The 21,579-nt window shown below is 32.9% G+C and overlaps 1 protein-coding gene across 1 annotated transcript in view; it reads right to left on the bottom strand.

Moving 5' to 3' along the window:
• The window catches only part of acj6 (abnormal chemosensory protein 6), a 91,320-nt gene extending 79,420 nt beyond the window's left edge, over window positions 1-11,900 (bottom strand). The window contains exon 1 of the mRNA XM_088260883.1: window positions 11,212-11,900. Within this exon, the coding sequence (XP_088117009.1) occupies window positions 11,212-11,334 (123 nt within the window). The 5' untranslated portion in view covers window positions 11,335-11,900. The remainder of the gene's footprint in view (window positions 1-11,211) is intronic.
• Between the last annotated feature and the right edge of the window lie 9,679 nt (window positions 11,901-21,579).

Here is a 21,579-nt window from a genome sequence, read left to right on the forward strand (position 1 = left end):
AAAAAATAATATGAAAATAACTCCTGTAATTGGAGATAATCCAGATTTTGTGAACAAGTATTTGGACACACTCAAAATGTTGTAAATAAATTATCTGGTCAAATTATAAGCTTAATAATAAAAATGAAAATGGTATTTTCTGGCGTTTCTCATGTGTGTGATTATAATCCGGGATTCGGATCTCACATACTAATATAAGAGTTTCTGCTTAGTAAAAAGCTTCTTTACATCTCACCAATAGATGTCTCTAGTGAAGTTTTAGTGATTCATGAACAAGGTTTCTAAATTGGTTCATATATATAGAACTTCCAAGAATTTGAGTAGTGTGGTTGTCAATAATGGGTAGAATTGGTGAATGTTACACGTGTGTAAAGTGATCACTCAAACCAGCCTATGACGGTCGTAAGCCCCGTAAATGCCCAGACTTCCATATTCTTCTTCATCTTTGATGAGATGTCAAAAAATAATATGAAAGTAAAGTAAGACAAATAAGAAAACTAGCAGTAAAAGTGCGATCTCTGTGACGAATGCGCCGCAAAATTTAATAATGTTTGATACATGCTCTGAATAAGGAAAAAATGCAAGGCTGAGATGAGCTTTATAGACAAAATTAGGGAAAATGTGTTGAGATGGTTTGAACGAGTGAAACGAATGAGTGAAGAAAAACAGTAAATCAAATTTACATACATTTTTTTTGACATCTCATCAAAGATAAAGAAGAATATGGAAGTCTGGGCATTTACGGGGCTGACGACCGTCATGGGCTGGTTTCAAGTAATCACTTTACACACGTGTAACATTCACCAATTCTACCCATTATTGACAACCACACTACTCAAATTCTTGGAAGTTCTACATATATATATGAACCAATTTTTGAAACATGGTTCTTGAATTACTAGAACTTCACTAGAGACATCTATTGGTGAGATGAAAAGAAGCTTTTTATTGAGCAGAAACTCTTTTATTTAATTATCGGTCAAATTTATGAAGCCAAAGTAGTAGAGCAGAGAAAAGTGAGAAAAACTTGGCTTTATCAACTATTTCAAACATTTAAAGTGGCCAGGTATCGGTATAATCGGCGGGTAGGTATGCTTTGCAAAGAGAGATGTGTGTGGAATTTTATTATCTTTGACTACCCCTGCGGAGAAGCGTTATCATGGTTAGATAGTTAGTATGTTATAAATGTTTTTAGAAGAAAACTAATTTTATTTTTTATTTATCATTCTAGTAATAAGAGGTACGCGATTATGAGGTTTTTCTTAAGAAAAACTGTTTGGGTACCTCTGGTCTAATTGATTTCATTTTTTCATTCAAACCCTTATCCGCAACCTGTGGTGCATAGGGCACTGCATCGTGTAAACGCAGTGTCATCTTGATCATTAACAAGGAAAGTTATTAGCAAAATTAACACATGAAGGAAAGGTGATCAGCCCTCCGCTTCAGGTACCAGTCCAGGTTTATATTGAATAAATATTAGGTACAGTGAAAAAATCACTAATATTTATTTGCCCCCCCCCCCCTGGGAATCGAACATGGGACCTCCAGTAAGGTAGCCGAGCATGCTGACTATTACACTACGGAGGCGGACAATTGATAATCAATATTTATTATATTTTGCAGGACTGTGTTTTGTTTTTGTACGGATGTCGATATTACGCTTCGATTTCTCCGTTAATTGAATCAAAATATCACGTGTGCTGTCATAAGGTGGTCTGCTTCTTGCCGAGATAACTATTGTAAGACCTTTAGCTATTCGTTTTCAAATAGCATCCCACAGGAGCTAAATCAATTATGCATTGATGTGAGGTCGATAACAGTCGCATCCAACGAGCACGTCTTGCTCGGTGTACCTGGGAGAATTTTCCTCAAGTCTCCTACCTCTGGGCATTCCCTGTTCACTTGATGAAAGGCAAAGGTCACCATTTTTGAATGAATTGTGTATCCGTTTTATGTTCGTGTTTAAATGAATAATCCCCCATTATGAGATAAGATGCATTATTGTGTTTCCGTACTATGTATGTGTTTTCATTAAAAATCCGTCATTTTAAGATAAGGTATATTATATGTTTCCGTATTATTTAAACATGTGTATTATAATAAATCCTCATTATAAAAAAACAGTGTTTTGTGCCTGTTTTATGTATGTGAGTAGTAATAATCTCTCAATTTGAGATAAGGTGCACTACTGTGTTTTTTTTTCGTATTAAGTATATTAATAATCCCTCATAATGAGAAAAGGTGCATTATGGTGTTTCCGTATTATGTATGTGTTTTTATTGATAATTCCCCATAATAAGATAAAAAAAGTTATTATGTTTCCAAAATATAATATAATCCTTCATTATAAGATAAAGTACAATATTTTTTTATGAATATGTGTATATATATACGGTAAGGTATATTATTGTGTTTCCGTACTATGTTTATGTGTGTATTAATAATCGTTCATTATAAGGTATGGTATATTATTTTGTTTCAGTACTATGTTTATGTGAGTATTAAGAATCCCTCATTGTAAGGTAAGGTATATTATTGTGTTTCCGTACTATGTTTATGTGTGTATGAATAATCCCTCATTATAAGGTAAGGTATGTTATTGTGTTTTCGTACTATGTTTATGTGTGTATTAAGAATCCCTCATTACAAGATAAGGTATATAATCGTATTTCTGTATTATCTACATATATGTACATAAGTATTAATAATCTTTATAGATACATTTTTGCGTTTACGCATTTTGTATATGTGGGTATTAATAATCCCTCACTATAAAGTACATTATTTTGTACCCATTTTATGTATAAGTATGTTTTAATAAACCCTTATTATAAAATAAAGTAGGAACATTATTTTGTGCCCGTTTTGTGTAAAAATAATGTATTTAAATAATCCCTTATACTAGGATAAAGTCCATTCATTTTTATCAGTTTTATGTAAATATGTATAATAATAATCCCTAATTCTAAGATGTTTGTTTTCGTACTCAGTATATGTGTATATTAATAACTCCTCATAAGAAAAAGTACATTAATTTGTGTCAGTATTATGTGTAAGTGTGTCTTTAATATCCCCTCATTATAAGTTGTGGTAAAACTATTTCCGATCCTTTATCGATACGGTAACTTTCGGATAAAGTTTATTCAGTGTCTAAATAAAATATTTACACTACTGGCATGTACGATAAAAACACAGCGGACACAAATGGTATCCCTGCGGCAGTCGAGAAAATAATGTCTGAACTCTGGTCACCCACGGCTGCAGCTCGGCTCCTTGAATACGTAATTTATCTGCACCTGTGAACAGTCTCTTGCAGACAGTTATTTGGGCTACGTAAAACGTACGCTACCTTACAAGGCTGCAAGGCTGGAACTTTGACGTTTCGTTAGTATGAAGTCGCGTCGGGTCGGCAAGGTGATCGTTAACCCTTAATGGTCCAATGCCGAATCTCATTATACATCTATTTTTTCCTCATAGATCGCATGTTGAATGTCAGGTGATGTTTTTTTCATCATTAGTTTTATTAAGTTAAAATGCAATCTCACATTTTTTCCCGTATCTATTACATCAGCATGTGTAGTAGAAGACAGATGAATTTTTGCCCATTGGAATGTGTAACTGTCTATCTTGATTTTTTTTAAATATTTCTTTGGGGACCGGAAAGGATTAATTATATGCGCACTATATTATTGAAAAAAAGGAGTCATGTTTTTATGTGATATATACGACGCAAGTGAAGGATCTTCTAGTGGATATTTTCCTTAATCTCACAGATAAGAATCTCACAGAAGTCATATTTTTATGAGATATATACGATGCCAGCAGTGGAGTGCATTTGGTATAGGCGCACAAGCAGAGCCTACCTTTTATTTAAAAAAAATATGGGAAACTGTGATAATAATAAAATAAAATAAATATATTTATAAAAACTGCTAAAAAGTTTTGTCAGTAATTTCTCCGCAGTAAAATAGGCATTTTTGGAATTATAACAGATAAGTTTAAAAAAATATAAATAAAGAAACACTATTTTTCGTACCCTGATTAAAAACTCTGCATGCCACTGATATTACCTACCTTGGAGTGGATACTTCTCTTTACCTTAAAATAACCTTTTTTTCTTAAATTCTCCGTTTCATGAATAATTGTCGTGATTTTAATTCATTCTTCCATATTTTTTTTAGGTTTTACTTGGTAAATATTTAACACTATTTCTTAAAATCTTTTGTGACACGTGTTTCAATGCGTTCCGTATAATTTTCACCTCTCCATATATATTTATATATATTATTGTATAAAGAAGAGTCATATTTATATGGGATATGTACAATATAAGTGAAATATCTTGGAGTGGAGAACATCACTATATAACGTTGGGAATAGAGGATGAACATATGATAATATATCATAAATCGATACATAATATAGCTCCGGAGTATCGTAGAATTGTGATAGGCGTCTCACGCTTCAATCGGCTACAACAAATGCTATTTTTTAAAACATCTCACTATCACTGTTTCTAACTACTAATGGAAGAGCATTCCATGCCATCGGTCCCCTAACAGCAAAGGCACGCTAGCCAAATTTAATGCACTGGTTGCTAGGTAGTAAGATTGATGAGCGCTCAACTGATAACAGCAGAAATTCCAAATCTTTACAACTAGCATACGAAAGGAATTCAACGGCAGCGGATTATACGTTACATTTTTCGAAAATTAATGCAATAGGTATGTTCGCTAATGGGCATAATGGTGAACGTTGTACAAGTGTATAAAGTGATCACTTTAGCAAGCTAAACGCCAGATAGTCTAAGCCTGGAGTACTTAGACTTCCATCTTCGTTTCAGTTAGCACTCTGTATTATATAAATTATTTAAAGCGGTACCGACAGCCTAACAGTATTTTATCGCTAGATTTTTCATAGTAATTTAATAATACAGGGCATCGTTAATAATATAACGCTTATTAAGTATAACGGTTATACCTACTTCGAATTACATATGAAATTAAACGATAATTTCAATTGAATTCAATTAATTTAACTAGGTTTTTATTTATTACTACTAGAAATAAATATTTTTGTTAAAATAAATCGTTACAAATTAAACTGATACAAACAAAAATATTATACCTACTCCGAAACGCGTAAATCGGTAATTTTAAGTCGATGTAAAAATCTTACTAGGTTTTTCTTTATTATTCCAAGAAATAATTTTTGTTCAAATAAATCGTTACTTATGTAATATAGCGGTTATAAATATAACAGTTATACCTACCTCGAAATACAAAGGTTATAAAAAGGGTATTTTAAGTTAATTTAATAATCTTAACTAGTTTTCTTTATTGTTAACAGCGATTGTTATTTTCCTTCAATTAAAAAATAAATAAAAAAAAACCCTTATCCGCACCCAATGGTGCATAGGGCACTGCGTCATATAAACGCAGTGTTATCTTGATCGTTTACACATGAAGAAAAGGTGATCAGCCTTCCGCTTCAGGTACCAGTCCAGGGTAATATTGAATAAATATTACAGTGAAAAAATCACTTATATTTATTTTACCCCCCTTGGGAATCGAACCCGGGACCTCCAGAACGGTAGCCGAGCGTGCTGACCATTACACAACGGAGGCGGACTTCGTTCAATTGAATCGAATTAAATATAATGGTTTTAAATATAACGATTATACCTACTTCGAAACACATAGTTTTCATATTTCCAGAAACGATTATTTAATGATTTTCATTTGATTAAATATTTTTTTTTGTTATCAGCAATTGTGATTTTTGTTGAAATGAATCGTTACAAATGAAACGGATACAAATATAACGTTAATATATACTTTCCTCGAAACGCGTAAGAAGTAACTCGGTAATTTTAAGTAGATCCTTAGTCCTTTCTTTGGTTATTCCCAGAAATAAAGATTTTTGTTCAAATGAATGGTTACAAATGGTTACAAAACGGTTGCACAAATGTAAAACGATTATACCTACTTCGAATTACAACGCAAATAAACTTGTAATTTGTAATTTAATATAATTATTATAACAAGGTTGTTATTTATTATTATCAGAAATATATAAGTATTTTTTAATTTTCAAATAAATGTTTACAAATAAAACGGATGCAAATAAAACGATTTTACCTACCTCGAAACGCATAGGAAGTAAATCGGTAATTTTAAGTTAATGTAAAAATCTTAAAAACCAGGGCTCTCTTTATTATTCCTAATATAATGATTATAAATATAATAGTTATACCTACCACGAAACTCATAGGAAGTAAATCGGTAATTTTAAGTTAATGTAAAAATCTTAAAAACCAGGGCTCTCTTTATTATTCCTAATATAACGATTATAAATATAATAGTTATACCTACCACGAAACTCATAGGAAGTAAATCGGTAATTTTAAGTTAATGTAAAAATCTTAAAAACCAGGGCTCTCTTTATTATTCCTAATATAACGATTATAAATATAATAGTTATACCTACCACGAAACGCATAGGAAGTAAATCGGTAATTTTAAGTTAATGTAAAAATCTTAAAAACCAGGGCTCTCTTTATTATTCCTAATATAACGATTATAAATATAATAGTTATACCTACCACGAAACGCATAGGAAGTAAATCGGTAATTTTAAGTCAATGTAATAATCTTACTAGGTTTTCCTTATTATTCCAAGAAATAAAGATTTTTGTTCAAATGAATCGTTACGAATATAAAGATTATAAATATAATAGTTATACCTACTACGAAACGCATAGGAAGTAAATCGGTAATTTTAAGTCAATGTAATAATCTTACTAGGTTTTCCTTATTATTCCAAGGAATAAAGATTTTTGTTCAAATAAATCGTTACTTATATAACGGTTATACATACATAAAACAGTTATACCTACCTCGAAATACATTGGAAATAAATCGGTAATATTAAGTTAATTTAACAATCTTCACTAGCTTTTTCTTTATTGTTTCTAGAAATAGTGATTTTTGCTAAATGAATCCTTATTAATGTAACGGTTATATATTATTGATAAAACGGTTATAAATATAGCTGTTATACCTATCTTGAAATACAAAGGATATAAATCGGTTATTTAAGTTAACTTAATAATCTTGACTAGGTTTTCTCTATTATTCCCAGAAATAAAGATTTTTGTTCATATGAATCGTTACATATAAAATAGATACCACCAAATTTAAAAAAATCCTATCTCGAAGCGCGTAGGAAGTAAATTGGTAATTTTAAGTCAATTTAATAAACTGTAGTAGGGTTTTCTTTATTATTCCCAGAAATAAAGATTTTAGATCAATTGAATCCCTACTAATATAACGGTTATAAATATAAAGAGTATACCTACTTCTTAGCACATAGGAAAACAATCGGTAATTTCAAGTTAATTGAATAATAATTTTCACTAGGTTTTTCTTTATTGTTTCTAGAAATAGTTAATAGATTTTTGTTAAATGAATTCTTTTAAATTGACTTTGAATTACCGATTTACTTCCTCAAACTTCGATCTTTAGTAGGATTCTCTACATTATTCCTTGAAATAAGGATTTTAGATCAACGAGTACATATACCTACTTCTAAGCACATAGGAAACAAATCGGTAATTTCAAGTTAATTTAAAAATAATTTTGACTTTTATAAATACTGATTTTTGTTATATGAATCCTTAGTAATATAACGGTTATGAATATAACGATTATACCTATCTCGAAATACAAAATAAATAAATCGTTAATTTAAAGTTAACTTTACTAGGTTTTTTATCGTTCCCATAAATGGTGATTTCAGTTCATTTAAATCGGTAATTTATAGTTAATTCAGTAATCTTTACTAGGCTTTTATTTATTGCTATCAAAAATTGTGATTTTTTCAAACGAGTCGTAAATCTGTATAACGATTATACCTACCTCGAAACACAAAGGAAATAAATCGGTAATATTGTGAAATCAAAGTTAAAAATAATATTAAGCGATTCAGATAACTACATTCAAAATTTGTATATTTAATCCAGATTTAATGCTGCTAAATTATGCCGTATATGCATTTGCGCTTAATACTCGAATAAAACTCATTTTGCGATCTGAAATTCACCATCGCGAACAAAGCTAGCGACGCACATTCTTTACCTATAGGTATGGAGGTGTATACAAAATTACGTTTTTTAAATGACAGTAGTATGAAGTTATAAAATGGAAGAAATAAAACACGAAGTAAGTATTATAAATAAAAATAAGTTGTTAGTTATACATGTATTACTTTATCTCAGATATTTAAGATTTTTCAATCTCTGTGGTATTTACTTTATTTGGTAAGATGAAATTTATACCGAATACGATATAGATGTCTTTCTTCATTTTATTTGGATTCACGATCACGTACAAATTAAATACTAAATTACAATATTTAAACGCCGGCGACCAATTATTCAGTATATCAAAGAAATAGTATTTTATAAAATTGTATATTAACATATTTCATTTTAAAACAATATCATAAACGTGGGATAATTATATTATCATACTTCATATAAATGTACCAATTACGATATTAAATCATATGCGTACATTATTTTTTTAAATAATTACACCCGAGAGCAACATTCATTATCACTTATTTTATTATTTAAGCTTTTGTATCTTTTTTATTCTCATATTTATGTTTACTAAAAATAATGAAGTAAAGACGCCATTTTTTTCTTTTTAACGGAGCTCTAGTGAAATTAGGGATTTTAAAACGAAATTATTCTAAACATCCTATAAACTATTTTCTTATACCTAAACTAAGTACTTCAAACAAAATACCTCTTTCGGTCAAAAGAACTCTGTTTATTATACAGTAAAATTATACAACCTGCTGCCACTATCCATTAAGAAATTGAAAAATAAACTAAGTATAAAGTTAATATTTATAAATGGATAATGGTAATGGAAGATTGCATCATGTCATAAACAATTTTCTTTTAGTTGTTTTTAATAGTTTAAAAAAATATATTATAAAATGTGACTTCGGCATGGGAAAACTCTTCGCAAATTACTAGAAAAATAATTGTTTTTATGTGTATGGTAATACAAATAAACAATAAATATAAAAAAATTAAAGATAAATTTTAAAAATACAAGCAAAAATTGGGATTGTATTTACAATAAGATTTTTTAATGCACGTACAAGAGTAAATGTGACACTATCGACGGCAACGAGACAACCACATACCTATCATGTAACTCACAAATATTTAAATTCATTTTGCAAATTTAATTAAATGATTTAATTTAAGAAATTAAAATAAAATAAACTTTATAAAACAAAACAACTTTGTTTTAACCACTTTTTATTGGTACACTTTTTCCAACTGGTTTCGAGAATTTTGTCATCCTCAGGGTTTCCCTTTCATTATGTTATATAAAAATTCCTAAATGTTGCTTTATTGAGGATTTATGCTCAATCAAAGCAACATTAAGGAATTTAAAAAAATCATATTTTCATATGGTGTACGGAGTGCGTGGAAGTTTTTGGTATCGTAAGGGAAGGGTAATTAATCATAACCTAACTATGAGTTTTTCAATGTTTTAGAATTAGTACATAAACCCTGAGGATGACAAGGTTCTTGTCAAAACCAGTTGGAAAAGGTGTACCAGTAAAAAGTGGTTAAAACAAGGTTGTTTTATTTAATAAAGTTTATAAAATGTGCCAAAAAGTATCTGCGAAAAACTATCAAGAAATAAAATTAAATACGCTGAAACGACAGGAGTGTTACAATTGAAATATCAGCAATATAAATAATGTAATTTTTTTGTAACTTATTTACTTTTTGGTAGATACAATAGTAATCGATGTACCTATTTTTTATGTTTAGCAAATGCTGAATAATATTGTCAGTATACAAAAATAATATTCGACGAACCACATTTTATTACAACAATTTGGTAGGTATTTAAAAAACATAAAAATAGAAATTACTTGAAGGTGAAATGATAAAAATTTAGATTTTACCTAAACTATGAGATTCTATAAATATTATTTTGACTTTATAAAATAAAACTACTTTCGTTTTTAACCACTTTTTATTAGTAGGTACTTTTATCAAACTTGTTTCTACAAGAACCTTGTCATTGTCAGGGTTTTACATGTACTGTGGTTAAAAGCAAAGTAGTTTTATTTTATAAAGTTTATAAAATTTACCACAAAGTATCTGCGAAAAACATTCAAAAAGTATTATTGAGTTTCAATCGGTGTTTGAAAATAATACAGGTTTTATTTATAAGGTAATACAGATGTTAATGTTTTGGTAGGTATTTACTGAAAGTATGAACTTTGAAATAGTTTTCTGAAAATTGTGTTTTGAAGCTCATTTCGCGTTATATTATTTATTGATGCGGCATTAACTTTGTGGAATTTACATTGTTTAAAAAAATAACACTTGTTTGAAACCACTTATTGAGTTTTATTTCATTTATTAATTTCCTGTCGATAAAAATAAATGTAGTTTATGTTTTAAATGTTAAATCAAACTGATTTTGATTTTTTTAATCTAAAAAATTGTATTTTTTGTGTTTAAAAAATACATAAAAATCAATATTGTGACAATTTTTTTGCCTTTTATGGCATTTTCAAACAATTGCCAGTTATTACAACTAGTCGTGTGTAACACAACTGTAAAACAACTAAAAACAACTGTTGGTGAGATATAAAGAAGCTTTTTATTAAGCAGAAACTCTTTTTATTAACAGAAATATTAGTATGTGAACAAGTATTTAGACACACTCAAAATGTTGTAAATAAATTATCTGGCCAAATTATAAGCTTAAATAATAAAAATGAAAATGGTATTTTCTGGCGTTTCTCATGTGTGTGACTGTAATCTAGGATTCGGACCTCACATACATATAAGAGTTTCTGCTTGGTAAAAAGCTTCTTTACATCTCACCAATAGATGTCTCTAGTGAAGTTCTAGTGATTAAAGAACAAGGTTTCTAAAGTGGTTTATATATATATATAAATAAACAGCTGCAGTTTTCATAACTGGTCGTGTGTAATAAAATAGAACACAATAAGCAGTATTTTACCAGTGTTAATTTTTTTAAATAATCATTTCGCGTTAGTATATCGGATGGGATCAGGTGTAGTTTGAAGATGAGATGAGATAGAACAGAGTAGGTTTGTCGGTGGTTAGGTTAGGTAGAGAAATGTAAGGTTACTTACCGACGGGTTGGGCACGCAGCGGCGCGGGTCGGGGCTGCGGTACGTGGGGCTGTAGCGGGCGGGGAAGCAGCCCGGGGGCGCCATGAGCCCCCCGCCCGCCTTCATCTTGTCCGGGGAGTACATGGCGCAACTCCCCCAAGGGTCGTCCTCCAGCTTCAACACCTTGGACGGTGAGTGGTACTGGCGGTCGAAAATTTTGACTCCTTTCTTCTACCGTCGGGGGAAAAGAACGAGCGTGGCGCTCTCTGCTGACACCTCTCTCTCGCGCTGACTACCCGCTACCCCAATAGGTACTAAACCAATTCAATGTCGCAAATTGAAATTTAATCGGATAAATGGTCACTGTCACTGTGTTTCAACGAAAGGTTTGTAGGTAGGTATTATTTTATTGAACGTGACCAAATGTTTATTTTATTGTTTGTATTTTTTTTCTCTAGTAACCTGTTGTTCACTGGTGATCGATCAATTTTGTAGAACTGTCACATTCGTCACTTTATAAATAAAGGAGATCCGTCAGCGGGCTGCGGAAGGAGTCGTGTCCCACAAGCCCTCATGCGTGCGCCCTGCGAGGTGATGCGACAAGTGCGACAGTTGCGTATCGGCGATCATATCAGTGCGAGGGCCATCTGAGGGGTGTACGGAGCGCGCGAGCAGTTGTGCGGGATCGCCGTTCTGTTGTGGAATGCGGTGCTTGCACCCGTTTCCGTCGCGAGGCACTGAGCGGCGTCCATGGAGCGTCGTGACGTCACGCGGCGCCGCGGCGGCGCGGTCACGCCCCCGGCGCTCCCCTACCCCCGACGGCGGAGGGCTGAAATGAACGTAGGCGGTTACGCCCTTTTAGACTCCGCGCCTGCCCGGATACTCGAATGGCATCCGTAAGCGAGAAGGGCTTAAGTCTTCGCAAACTCGCGACCTTTACGGCCGTCTGGCACGCGCCAGTCCGCTCGGACACGGTTAGGAAGAAGGACGTAAGTGCGCCCCCAGCGCGTTACTCTCGAGTCCTTATGCTGCCAGCCCCCGAAGGGGTTGGTCTCCAGGCACAATGCCGCGTATTGTGGCCGCCGCTTTGTTCTGCTATCCCTGTCTCGCCCTCACCCTTCCCGCGCTGCCTACCCCTTTATGAGCTAGACTGAGCGGAGCATGTTAAACCTACTTCTGGCGTAATTAATCTCTTTACAAAGTTTTCTCGAGATGTTAAATATTGTATTAAACTTCTCCCGTTTTCCGTTAAACGTAGTAAATTATACTTAATGCTGATACATTTATCCTGGATGACACCGCACACCGTAACTACATACTTGCTAGATTTAAATTGTTTTATTTGTTTTATTGAAACGAGTACGTTAACGTCACATTAGCGTTCGCTAAAATAATAGCCGTATTTAATATAAACATTATAAGATTTAAAATATCTTACATATGTTTACTCGGTGACTTGGTTTCATAACTGCTTAGTACCTGTATATGTAAGTTGGACGATAACTAACTGACAAAGTGATCTTAACGTGCACGTGAACGTGCCTTTGTTGTTGCGGAACCGATGGCGTGGAATGCTCTTCCACCAGTAGATAGAAAAAGCGAGAGTGGGATGACCTTTAAAATTAAAATAAAAACACATATCGTTCACTCTTTTCAACAACGTCATATATCAAAAATCGTCGATTATCAGTTATGCATGTTTTCGGAATGCCTAGAAAATGTACATCCCAGAAAAAGTGGCATATTTTTAACTTAATATTTATCCGCTACAGGGCAGAAAGTGTTGTTTTTGCATTTTGAAGAAAATATATTATTTATATATTTTTTTTAATGTACTGAATTTGTTTTAAATGGAGAAAAAATAAACAGGTTTTACCTTAAAAGATCTGTTGCACAGTAAAAAGTTCAATAAGTGGCTTGATATTTATTTTTGATACATTTTATTATTTTTTTTAAACTTTAAAAACGATCTCCTGAAAAATGACCTACACTAGGTATCTTATTTTCCCCAATTCATTCATAGTGAAGCGCCCTTGAGGTAGTATTTTACGAAAATGGCGCTATGTAAATTATCCAAATTTATTATTTATTTTTATAACTTATAACACACTTCTGCAATTATGTTGTTTTGATAATTTTATAACTGTTATTTAATTCGTAAAATAAGATTGAAACTAGTTCTAACTTTTTTACTGAAAAGGGAAGGTTGTGTGATATGTATAATTTTATTATTGTAATTATAATTTTATATATCTTTTAACAAAATATAAACTAAATTTATATGATGATATACCAGAAGATCAAGCGTATTTTATATTTAATTAACATCATTTTGAATAATTTCGGTAAATTATGTATATATTATACAAGTGGTAGAAATTAAATTACACACGAAGGTAGGTATAATATAGAATCATAAACAAATTATGCTTAGTAAATCACGCATACAACTAGAAGTGAATTTAATTTGTTCTAAAAACAGTAAACATCTTAACATAGATGAAAAATCATATGGAAGTCAGGGTATTTACAGGGCTTACGACTTGTCATAGGCTGGTAGAGTGATTTTTTTACACAGTGTAACATTCACAAGTCTACCCATTATTGACAACCACACTACTCAAATTTTGGAAATCATACGTATATAATCAATCTCTCGACATTCTATGATTAAATTCACTACAGCCATCTACGAATGGATTTACACATCTTTTAAAACTTAGACTAAGCTTCGCATACGGTGTTTGAAAATGATCGAAACACGTGTCACAATATATTTTAAGGAATAGTAGTATTTACTAAGTAAACATTAAATTAAAAATGAAATAATTCTTGATGGAAAAATAATTTCTTAGAAGAATAAATTTCGTTACTTTGAGAAGAATAAATTTGTAACCAAATATCTTTTTTCAGACTGCCTTATTTACATGGATGTGGTGTATTGAAAAAAAGACTGGAAGAAGATGTAGAAAGTGGACATGAGAAGGGTTATTCATTCTCAATTATCAATGAAAGCGATATTTTGTATATTTAAGCGACATATTATCTTTAGCATAAATGGTCATAAAAGGTCGATTTTGGCATTAATACAACTCATTCATCACCCCTGATTTCCACGATTGTTCACGATATCTTCATATCGATTTTCGACCTAGCGATACCATGTTTAAATACAAGCTTTTGTGAGTAGGGAAACCATTGCTGGTATTCTTTAAAAGGGTCGATTTTGGCATCAATACAACTCATTCATCACCCTGTATTTTGATTTATAATTCTTTTTAAATGATTACAGAGCATTAAAATAATCTTGATCTAACTACTTACAGATAAATAACTTCAACAATACTAATTGAATTTTTCATTCAACGGAATTAGCAAACACTTTACAACTTTGTCAAACCTATGCGACAGTAAATATATTTTTTAAACAGTGTTTCGATAAAGCTTTAAATGTTTTTATGTGAATTGAATGACCATGAAATTTTTACTACTTTCCAGTTAATATTCTGACATTGAAAACCGTGGACCGTTTGGGCGCTTGTCCACTACCCGGAATGTTTGTCTACGACAATTTAGCGTGATCGAATTTACGCGCAACGTGTTTACGCACCGATCAAGACCTCCGATCCGAAGAAAGATGGATCAAGCACAAGCCAATCATCGTTTTAAAACGCTGACTTACGTGTCGGACGGTAAAATTCCGTGTAATTCCGTGTAGTGGACAAACGCTCTTATCCTTAAATTTAGTGTTTTTCCGTAATACTCAAAACTTTGGCTACCCCTAATATAGAGTATCGCGACCTCACCTTGGATTTCAATCCTTTCTAACTCATCTTCTTCTTCTTCAAACCCTGATCTGCACCCCAATGGTGCATAGGGCACTGCATCATATAAACACAGTGTTATCTTGATCGTTAACACATGGAAAGGTGATCAGCCCTCAGCTTCAGTTACCAGTCCAGTAAATACCTAGACTTCCATATTCCTCTTCATCTTTGTTGGGATGTCACACTGTGAAAACAACTTCGAAGTGGAGAAACTCATATTTATGAACAAGTGTTTCATTATTTTTTTTAAACATTAAACTCTTGAATAAACCAGTTAAATGAGTTTTATTTATAAATACGACTAGTTTCGAAAACTTACCGATGTTTTCATCTTCTGGTAAAAATTAAAACTTATTAGTTTAATAAGTTTTAATTTTTATCAGAAGATCTGGTAAAAGTTATTAGTAGGTATTTTTACCAGAAAACATTTGTGTGTTTTCGAAACTAGTCGTATATTTAAATAAAACTCATTAAAATGTTATATTCAAGTGTTTTATTTTAAAAAAATATGTCAACATGCATTCCACAAAGTTAATGCCGAATCAATAAATAATAACAAGTATTTGAACACATTTTTTTTGCGAATACTAAATTCATGTTAATTGTCGGTATTCTCATGGTGTGCATGAATACGGCCCGAATGACAGGCATGATGTGTGTACCATTTAATGGCATCGGGTAGGTTTTTGCAGGTTTTCAGGGAGCATGGCCCGCCGACACTTTCCGTATGTGAACTCAGCCCGTCCCCTAGAGAATGGGAAAAAATCCCTACTACATAGTGCCGCCTGGAAATCTCTCGCGGATATGTATGTATACCTATTTACTGTATATTGTATATCCTTTGATCCTAGCGCTTTATTCTGTTGCCGCGCCTACTGCATTATCCTTCACTGGGCTGGATCCAGTATTTAACACAAGTCTATTAAAAAAAAAATTGACATCTCATCAAAGATGAAGAAGAATATGGAAGTCTGGGATTCTAGTCTAAATTCTAGTGATTCAAGAACAAGGTTTCTAAATTGGTTCATAAATATATACATAGAACTTCCAAGAATTTGAGTAGTGTGGTTGTCAATAATGGGTAGAATTGGTGAATGTTACACGTGTGTAAAGTGAACACTTAAACCGGCCTATGACGGTCGTCAGCCCCGTAAATGCCCAGACTTCCATATTCTTCTTCATCTTTGGTGAGATGTGAAAAAATAATATGAAAATAACTCCTGTAATTGGAGATAATCAAGATTTTGTGAACAAGTATTTGGACACATTCAAAATGTTGCAAAGTCTATTCAGTTTCAATTACATTTTCTGACCATTTTGAATACAAATAAATAGGAACATGAATCATAAGTGCATTTGTGAGATAAAAGGAAATACTTTTTATTTATTCTTTTTACTAAATTGGCATTAACTTTGTGCAATGTTGATTATTCAAAATTCTTCTTCTTCTTCTGCTTGGTGTAGGCCTTGTGGCCTGTTTTAAAGAGGAATTGACCTCCTGCGATGTCGATTCCCGGCTGTCAATCCATCTCTTTGGTAGTCTACCCGGGAGTCGCCTGTCTTTGGGTTGGCCGTGCAGTGCACTGTGGGTCTGGATGATTCCATTTTCCTCAAATGCGCATTTCATTGTCTCCTTCGTTGCCTTCCCCACCCAACGATATTTTCGATCTCGTATATATCTCTCTTGTCCTGGTGTTCCTTATTCTATCTCGTAGACTCTTGCCAGGTATAATCCTTAGAGTCTTCATTCCTGACGTTCTTAGCCCCTTTTTCGTTACTGCGGTCTGCATTCGATCCCATATGTCATAATGGGGGTTGCACACAAGTTTTATACATATTAATTTTGCTGCCAATCTTCATGTCAGAATATTTCCAAAAATAATTTTTATGGCATCCTGAGATGACTGAGATCAAGGTCCAGAAACATATTAGTGTGAATATATTGGGTTATATATATATTTTTACATCTCAACATCTCAATCGTATTCACAAGGATAACGAACTTTCATAGGTCGATTTAAGAGATCCTGTTTTAAAGTCCAGAAGACACATAAACACTTGTATAAGACCATTTATTGCGTTTTGTTTCATTTCACACAACTAGTTTCGGAAACTACAGATGTTATCATCGACAGGAGATCACAAAAACTCTGTATTGGAACCTCTAGAGTTAATTTCCCTCCAACTGCAAAATAAAATGAATGACTTGTATGTCTGTGTATTGTATATACATGTATTACATTATCATGTTATATTACATGATTATCCCATAACCTTTCTTAATCTCACACATATCAACAACCCTCTGAAATATTCGTTCTCTTAAACTAAATAAAAAACTTAAAAGCGGTAAAATAATAACATCATTCATCATTCACGATACATCACAAATTAGACTCTCAAATTAGACTTGCAAAATAGACTCGCAAAATAGACTCACAAAATAGACACGAAAAGTAGACTCGAAAAATAGCCTCTCAAAAATAGAATCATAAAATAAACCTGCAATATAGACTCGCAAAATAGACACGCACAATAGACTTGCAAAGTCCGGCCCCGTTTTCTAGTAAGGGGGTGAACTTTCGATTAGCCCTCTAACAAGCTAGCGATCTCTGCGTATTCCCCGCGGATCCTGAATATTACGTACATATGATATTACTATACTAATGGTTGGAACAATAATACCCTGCATTTGTTTAGAAAGGACAGTAGCAGCTGACAACGAGGCAGACAATGAGGCTGACAATGAGGTCGAGAAAGATGATATTCGGAATATCTGATAAATATTCAAGGTAAGAGAATTATTGAACTATTATACATACTTAACGCCATAGAGATAATTCGTTTTAAAAAAAACTAACTAACTAACTATCACGCCGCTTCTCGCAGGAGTAGGCAGAGAGAATAGAGCGCCACACCACTCTGTCCTTGCAAACATTCTTCGCCTCTTCCACGTTCATGCATCTCCTCATACATACCCGCCGATTGTTACGACTCCTAACGTGACCACTTTCAAGTATTTGGCATACCTGATCGTGCCATGTTTTTCTCGGTCTTCCTCTGCTTCTTTTCCCACTAACATTCGCCTCATAAATTTGTTTTACCGTTCTTTCCTCACTCATTCGTTCTACATGTCCAAACCATCTCAACACACCTTTCTTAATTTTAGCGATAATCCTTATCTCAGCTTTGCATTCCTTCCTTATTTCACTATTCGCACATCTATCATACCTACATTGTTTTGTCGCACATTCTTCTGAGAGATCGCATTGTTTACGTATTTATTTTTCATCGTACACATAATAACAAATAACAATTTATAATAATTGCCTCACACTGGGTTTTTCTCGCAAAGGGCACATTTTACAATAGTCAATTATTAAAGAATATGAAAAGCAAATTACATATTGACATTTCAAGATGAAAAATAATATGGATGTGTAGGTATTTTTTTTAAATGAATAACCCGCAAAACCTCTATTAGATGCTTGTCTGCAGGTAGGACAGTAAGGATAGGGAAGGTAAATGTGAAAAATACACCACAAACATCCAGACGAATTGAAAATAAATCTTTCTTAAATTATTTTGGACTTTGCGGGAATTGAACCCGCGACGCCAGTTTCGCAGTCGAGTGTCTACTCTAATACGCTACGGCCTTTGTCATTTACAGGGCTTACGACCTATCATATGCTGATTTGAATCATGACTTTGTACACGTATAACATTCTCCGTTCTACCCATGATTTACAAGTAAACTACTAAAATTGATTATAATCCAGGATTCGGATCTCACATACTAATATAAGAGTTTCTGCTTAATAAAAAGCTTCTTTACATCTCACCAATAGATGTCTCTAGTGAAGTTCTAGTGATTCATGAACAAGGTTTCTAAATTGGTTCATATATATAGAACTTCCAAGAATTTGAGTAGTGTGGTTGTCAATAATGGGTAGAATTGGTGAATGTTACAAGTGTGTAAAGTGATCACTTAAACCAGCCTATGACGGTCGTAAGCCCCGTAAATGCCCAGACTTCCATATTCTTCTTCATCTTTGATGAGATATCAAAAAATAATATAAAATTGGGAAAGTTGCATATGTCGTCGCTTGTTATTAAATATATGAATCATCCAGAATATAATCAGTGGACGTCTAGATAGTCCGGTTTTGACTTCCAAAATAACGTATAATGTACCTGGCTACAGTACCCGTCACACGTCACAATCTTTATTCAGAGTACCTGTCCTTCGAACTAATTTTGCGCGGAGTTCACCTATGTTTCGAATGGCTAGTGAGTACAACTCATGTTTTAGCCAAGTTGACATTTTCAATTGCGGAAAATCTGTGTTGAAAAGTCGAATGGTGAGCATATTGTCCTCTTTGGGATCTTTAAAAACTATGCTTCTCTGCATTGTATGTATGTCCTTACTAGAATCAACATCACACACACACACACACACACACACACACACACACACACTCTCTCTCTCTCTCTCTCTCTCTCTCTCTCTCTCTCTTACACACTTCACACATGCACGTTTTCTCTCATTAATACGTGTTCATTTGCTAGATCTACATTAAATATGTTGTACTAATCTGTATGTTTCTGTGGTCAACTATAATTGGCTTGTTTAATGTTTATCTTTTAATGTTTTGTTTTACATACTCATATGTTGCTGTTAACCTAAAAAATAAAAAATATTAAAATATATGTATCCTTTAATTCATGGTCGGCAACCTGCGGCCCGCGAGACATCTTGGTGCGGCCCGCGAGATTCTCGCCGCAACGCACATAACGGACGATATTATACACAATCGAGTGAAAGGAAGTGAGAAAGGGAGCGAAGGGAATCTCATTGATTTTATTAAATACAATAAATGTCGTTAAAATATACACTTAGCGTTTTATTTTTAAAACTAAAATATTTGTACATAAATATTGTATGTATACCTACTGCAAGTGCGGCCCGCACTGATCCCCATGAAAAATATTTGGCCCTTTTACAACAAAAGGTTGCCAACCCATGCTTTAATTGATTATTTTACATATATTATTTCGAGAAATAAAAATAAAAATACTTTGTGTTGTGATCCACTCACATTTTTATTAACCAACTAGATTCGGCAACAACCTGTTGCCCTCTTCAGGGTTTCATTTATTACTAGTAGTAAATATGAAAATAGTAATAAATGAAACCCTGAAGAGGACAACAGGTTGTTGCCGAAACTAGTTGGTTAATAAAAAAGTGAGTGGATCAGAACACAAAGTATTTTTATTTTTATTTCTCGAAATAATATTTCAATATGATCCACAAAGTTAATGCTTTCAATATTCAAAACAGATTATTTTACATACTGGGAAATGACTTAAAACCTGATTTTAAATACATGTCAAAAATGTATTTAAATTACACGCGTGTTTACTGATCACCAGCCTTTGACATCCCTGTAAAGATCCGGACATTCATATTCTTCTTCACGTATGTTGAGATGTCAATGATGAAAAAATTCTGATACAACGCAACGTAATTTTATCGATAAACGTATTATGCTAGTTACTGCGAATTGTGACGTAACGTGCGTATACGTATTATATATAGTATCCCTAAACTGACCATTTATTTTTGCCACCACGGGACATATACCAATTTTTATGTAATAGTGTGTTTATTTAAAAAGAATCAATTTTTTTTATAGTTTTTTATGTATTGATAAAAAGAAAAGGAATGTTGATATAGAAAAAAAGAGGAATAATTCATAAAAATATTAATGTTTTTTTGTTGTTTTATTGTTTACATAAAGAGTCGGCGGTCTTTATTAGTGCGAGTGTTTTAGCCTAGAATTTTCACTCATGAATTACATGAAATTATAGTAACTTTAAACATAAAGAGTAAATCCACTCACAGGTAGGCATAGGCTATGAAACTTATAAAGTTGAAGCCTGAGTAGGGACATGATAAACGGTGTTGCATAAGCCGTAGCTAGATTTTAGAGTCACTTGGACGTTAGGTAATTAAAAAAATATATAATTAGTTAGTCTTTGCACATGACTCACCAGCCACCTGCTGTAGCCATATGCACCGAAATCAAACTAGGATTTGTTCAGCAAAGTTATATGAAACGGCTATACTACAAACTATCCTCGATTTTTTGCACATTTTTTTTATTGTTAACGTGTGTTGCTCTTTTTTTGAAAGCGGGACATTTCGACGTCCCGAAACTTTACTTGGGGACAACGGGACAGGTTATCTAAAAACGGGACGGTCCCGTTCAACACGGGACGTATGGTCACTTTAAGTATCCCTCACACTTGGACTCTCCCGGAGAGTTTCTCCATCGAGGGGCTTTTGTGTTGTGTCAGGGTTGAGCTAATATTGTGACTTACGCCAATATTGGGAGCCCAAATAATGGCGATAGAGGCCTTCATTGTGGTAGCACCATATGTTACACTGATTGAATTGTGTATAGAGCGCTGAAAATAATATCATGAACGAGTATCACTTATTTTTAAATAATAGCCTGTATTATTTGCTGGCTTTTGGAATCATATCAATATTAATTGA

The sequence above is a fragment of the Brachycentrus maculatus genome, unplaced genomic scaffold (genome assembly GCF_059751285.1).
Source record: "Brachycentrus maculatus isolate JH-2025_06_01 unplaced genomic scaffold, ASM5975128v1 h1tg000144l, whole genome shotgun sequence".
Lineage (NCBI taxonomy): Eukaryota > Metazoa > Arthropoda > Insecta > Trichoptera > Brachycentridae > Brachycentrus > Brachycentrus maculatus.